The sequence below is a fragment of the Balaenoptera ricei genome, chromosome 13 (assembly GCF_028023285.1).
Source record: "Balaenoptera ricei isolate mBalRic1 chromosome 13, mBalRic1.hap2, whole genome shotgun sequence".
Lineage (NCBI taxonomy): Eukaryota > Metazoa > Chordata > Mammalia > Artiodactyla > Balaenopteridae > Balaenoptera > Balaenoptera ricei.
The window spans coordinates 10053807-10059693 of NC_082651.1; the positions used below are offsets into that span (position 1 = coordinate 10053807).

Genomic DNA, 5887 nt, shown 5'->3' on the forward strand with positions numbered 1-5887 from the left:
GAAATAGAGACACAGACATAGAGAACAAATGGGGGGCGGGATGAATTGGGAGATGGGGATTGACATATATACACTACTGATACTATGTATAAAATAGATTACTAATGAGAACCTACTGTATAGCACAGGGAACTCTATTCAATGCTCTGTGGTGACCTAAATAGGAAGGAAATCCAAAAAAGAAGGGATATATGTATACGTATAGCTGATTCACTTTGCTGTACAGTAGAAACTAACACAGCATTGTAAAGCAACTATACTCCAATAAAAATAAATTAATTTTTAAAAAAGAATGTGTTAGTTTTTCTTTGAATATTTAGTAGAATCATCAGTGAAGCTAGTTGGACCAGGGCTTTTCTTTGTTGGAAGTCTTATTACTGACTCAATCTCTTTACTTCTTAGAAGTCTATTCAGAATGTCTATGTCTTCTTGAGTCAATTTGGTAGTTTATGTGTTTCTATGAATTTATCCATTTCATCTAGGTTATCTAATTTGTTGACATACAGATATTCATAGTATTCTTACATTCCTTCTTATTTCTGTAAGGTTGGTAGTAAGGTCCCCACTTTCATTCCTAATTTGACAACATTCTAGCAGCACTGAATCTGCAGCAAACCTCCAAATCATAGACATACCCTCCAATGACCTAATCAGAGGTCAAATCCTGTAATAGGTTCTTTTTCACACACTACTGCTGGAATACAACAAGGTTCACAATGGTGTGTATTCTACCTCATCAACAAAGCATATGCTCAAATTGTACAACTACAAGTATGCTCCTGGTGGTCTTTGGCTGAAGGGCATTGAGAAGTGGAATAAACAATGGGTACAGGGACTGTGGAGTTGGTCTGGACTGGATTTCAATCCCAGCTCTGCAGTGAACCTTTGGCACACTCACTACTCTCTTCACCTTGGTTTCCCAACATGAATACAGAACCATCCTATCTCAGAGGAGGCTGGGGAAAAACAAATGAGGTGAGGCCAAAAAAATTATAAGTAAATGGTGCCTGTTCCAGATACCGCAAAGATAGTACTAAGAGTTGCCATACACCCCAGTATTTATATCTTACATCATTTATATCTTACATTAGTATGGTAATTATAATTAAGGAACCAATATTGAGACATTATTATTATTAACTAAAGTCCATATTTCATTCTTATTTCCTTAGATTTTACCCAGTGTCCTTTTTCTGTTCCAGGATGCCATCCAGGATTCCATACTACATGTAGTCGTCATGTGTCCTTAGGTTTCTCTTGGCTGTGACACGTTCCCTGACTTTCCTTGTTTTTTATGACCTTGACGATTTTGTGAATACTGGTCAGGCATTTTATAGAATGGCCCTCAATTTGGATTCTTCTGATGTTTTTCTCATGATTAGACTGGGGTTATGTGTTCTTGGGAGGAACACTACAGAGGTATACTGCCATTTTCATTACATTATATGAAGAGTATATACTATTAACATCACTTATCACTGTTGATCTTGACCCTCATCCTGGTTGAGGCAGTGTCTGTCAGGTTCTCCACTATAAAAGTTACAGATCTTCCTCGACTTATGATGGGCTAACATCCTGATAAACAGATCATAAGTTGAAAATATCATGTCGAAAATACATTTGATACACCTCACCTACCAAACATCATAGCTTAGCCTAACCTATGTTAAACACACTCAGAACACTTACATTAGCATACAGTTGGGCAAAATCACCTAACACGAAGCCTATTTTACAATAAAGTGTTGAATGAGATATGTAATTTATTGAATACTGTACTGAAAATGAAAACCAGGGTAGTTGTCTGGATACAGAATGATTCTAAGTGTGTCTGTTGTTTACCTTTGTGATCACACAGCTGACTGGGAGCTGATGCTCGCTGCCACTGCCCAGCATCATGAAGGAGTATTGTACCAAATATTGCCAGCCAGGAAAAAAATCAAAATTCAAAGTACAGTTTCTACTGAATATGTATCATTTTTGCACCATCATAAAGTAGACAAATCGTTAAGTCAAGCTGTTGTATGTCAGGAACCATCTGTACTCTTTTATTCCTCGTTTTCATGCTGTAGTCTTTGGAATGAAGTCACTATCTACAGCTCAGACTTAAGAAGTGGGAGTTGTGCCCTACCTCCTTGATGATGGAATATCTACATAAATTATTTGGAATTCTTCTGCCTGGGAGTTCTGTCTCTTCTCTTCCATTTATTTATTTATTCATTCATTTACTTATTTATTTAGTCAATTATTTATTTGTATCAGTATATACTCATGGAACTTTATTTTATGCTTTGGGTTATAATCCAGTATTACTTTATTTTATTGTGCAAAAATGTTTCAGCTTTGGCCACTGGGAACTCTTTCCATTGGTTCTGTGCCCTGTTGCACACTACCATCAGCGTGGGTTTTTTTGGCAGGGGTCATCTGAGCACTTCCTTATTTTCTGGCACTACGATAGTCTCCAGTCTGATCTTATATATTTTCTGCCCTAATCAGTGATTTCTCCAAGGACCCCAGTTCCTTTTATTGGAGAATGGTATTGGAAACCAAGATCTGAGTGCGAGGTATGCTTGTTGCTACCAGAGGATCATTGCTTCTAGGCCCTCTCAGCTGACAAGGCAAGGAAATATACATGTGCATACTAACTTATGTATACATACATATCTATAATTATTTCTATATTTAACTATCTATCTATGTTAAGCTAAACATGAATCATACTAATGTCTCTAATTATGATATGGAACATCCTAGCTTCCTCCCTTTGTGTATGTGTAAACTCCCACTCCAACAATGAGAAAACTGGACCCCACCATCTGCTATCCATTTACTAAATTATTCAATTCCAGTATACAGTATCAGAATTGTTAACCTGAACTCATATGGGAAACAACTTTATCAACTAGAGTAGAGTGCTGATGTGCAGTTTCTTTTGCTTTTGGTCTTACAGACTACACTCATTTCCAAAGTTATTTAGGTCAGCAACTTTTCCCCTATCCCCTTCAATGAGGTTGTTTCATACATTTGTAATAAAGCTAGATTGTTTTGTCATATTCTTCATTCCATCCTGGGATCTTCCTAAATGATTTTTTTTTAATTTTTGTACAGTAAGGTTCTTTTTTTTTTTTCTCCTAATTTTTTTTTAACATCTTTATTGAAGTATAATTGCTTTACACTGTTGTGTTAGTTGCTGCTGTATAACAAAGTGAATCAGCTATACGTATCCCTCTTGCGTCTCCCTCCCACCCTCCCTATCCACCCCTCTAGGTGGTCACAAAGCACCAAGCTGATCTCCCTGTGCTATGCAGCTGCTTCCCACTAGCTATCTATTTCAGTAAGCTTCATTCTTTGTGCTGGAAAGTTCTATAGGTTCTGACAAATGCATAGTGTCACATATCCACAATTACAGTATCATAGAGAATATTTCACCACCCTAAAAAAACCTTCTGTGCTTCATTTATTCAACCCTCCCACCTTCCCCCCAAACACCTGCAAACCACTGATCTTTTAACTATAGTTTTGTCTTTTCCAGGATGTCCTATGATGCAAATAATACAGTATGTAGCCTTTTCACACTGGTTTCTTTTGGTTAGGAACATGCACTTAGGATTAAACTATGTCTTTTCATGGCCTGATAGCTCATTTCTTTTTATTTCTGAGTGATATTCCATTGTATGGATAGACCAAAGTTTGTTTATACTTTCACCTATTGAAGGACACCTTGATTGCTTCCAGTTTGGGTTGATTATGAATAAAGCTGCTATAAACCTTCATATACAGATTTTTGTGGACATAGATTTTCAAGTCACTTGGGTAAATACCTAGGAGCACAACTTGCTGGGTTGCATGGTGAGAAATGGCCAAATTGCCTTCCAAATTGTCTGTACCATTTTGTATTCCCACAGCAGTGAACAAGAGTTCCTTCTATTCTGCACCCTTGCCAGCAATTGATATTGTCAGTTTTATGGCTTTTATCTATTCTAATAGTTGTTAGCAGTATCTCAATGCTGTTTTAATTTGCAATTCCTTAATGAGAAATGATACTGAACATCTTTTCTTGTGATTATTTGACATATTCTTTGGTGAGGTGTCGGAGCAGATATTTTGCCCACTTTTAAACTGGGTTGTTTGTTTTCTTATTGTTAAGAATCCTTTGTATAATTTGGATACCTGTCCTTTATCAGATATGTGTTTTATAAGTATCTTCTCCTGAGCTGTGCTTGTCTCTCAATTTTCTTAACAGTGTCTTTCTCAGAGGAGAAGCTTTTAATTTTAAGAAGGTCTGACTTATCAATTTTTTCTTCCATGGACTGCTTTTCGGGTTGTATCTAAAAACTCTTCACCAGGAGTGATGGTGGACTGTGAAACTCCGGCCATTTTTCCTGAGGGGGAACATTAAACAAAACACTACAGACGGACTCAAATAACTTTACAGGAGCTCTGGAAACCGGTCAAAGATCTACAGCAACCAAGCAAATGCCCCATCAAGAAAAAAATCACATTCAGAATGGTAGGAAATTTCACAGCATTTTTACTCACCCTTATCCCACCCAGTATAGCACAGTGTCATCAGAATGAAGTGGACTGATCCCCAGTTCCATTCCTCAGGACAGAAGGCGCAGAGGATAACCTGTTTGCAACATTTTGATCTGTAGACTGACACAGAGACTGGCTTCTATCTCACCTGACTTGGAGCTCAAAAAGGGAATGGTGGCATAATTTGGATTTCAGACTGGCAGAGGCCACAGAAGACAGTAGTGGGTGCCATGATATGTGAAAACTGCAGAGGAACTGCATACATACAGATCCTTGGGGGAAAGACATTACAAGTAATAATATTTCTCAATGATAATAGAGAAATAAATAGAGCATCTAAGGCTCTGAGAATAAGTTGGAGTGAGGCTCTTTGGGAAATTAAGACATTTGAAATCAGCTGTGTATATAGAAGAAATTTTTAAAAAGCACACACACAAGCCCAGGCAGAATACATGCATAGAAAACATCTGATAATATCTTCAGCCTCTACCCAGGGATGACCACAAAACTCAAGGGCCCAGAGTCCTAGAGCTAAAGCCGGGAGACTGAAAAAATGCAGACCACCAGGGCACTACTCATTCCTCCTGGTCTGATCCACTCTTGTACCAGGGGCCTGATCAGGCCTGGGTCTGCCTCCTTCCTGAGGAGGCCAGAGATCCCATCTGAACAGCTTTCCTACAGCAGTGTCCCACTTCAGGTGGCCAGGCGGGAGTTCCAGACCAGTGTGGTCTCCCAGGACACTGACACAGCAGCCAAGTTTATTGGTGCTGGGGCCACCACAGTTGGTGTGCTTGGTTCAGGGGCCGGTATTGGAACAGTGTTTGGCAGCTTGATAATTGGCTATGCCAAGAACCCCTCTCTGAAGCAGCAGCTCTTCTCCTATGCCATTCTGGGCTTTGCCCTATCTGAGGCTACGTGGCTCTTCTATCTGATGGTCGCCTTCCTCATCAATTTTGCCATGTGAGGCTCCATGGAGGTCACCTACCCACTCCTGCTGCTTGGACTCCAGGCCATGCCTGGTGCTGGAGTGTGCTAAGCTTTACCATTAAAAACAATGTTTCTCTAAACTCAAAAAACAAAAAACAAAAAAAAAACTCAAGGGCCCATAAATTAGCAAAGGTCTTCCATATTGGTGTACAAATATTGGAGATGCAACTATTTTTTCAAATGCCAAATTTTCAATGATCACAAGGCATACAAAGAAACGAGGAAATACTCATTTAAAGAAAGAAAATAAATCTCCAGAAGCCATTTCTGAAGAAACACATGCATCAGTTACTAGACAAAGACTTTCAAAGGAAACTACCTTAACATAGTACAAGCCATATCTGGAAAACCCACAGCAAATGTC

The 5887-nt window shown here is 38.8% G+C and overlaps 1 protein-coding gene across 1 annotated transcript; it reads left to right on the forward strand.

Moving 5' to 3' along the window:
• The first annotated feature begins 5089 nt into the window (after positions 1–5089).
• On the forward strand, positions 5090–5500 carry LOC132376857 (ATP synthase F(0) complex subunit C1, mitochondrial-like). The gene has a single exon (XM_059942747.1). The coding sequence runs from the start codon at positions 5090–5092 to the stop codon at positions 5498–5500; it is 411 nt and encodes a 136-aa protein (XP_059798730.1).
• Positions 5501–5887: the final 387 nt, after the last annotated feature.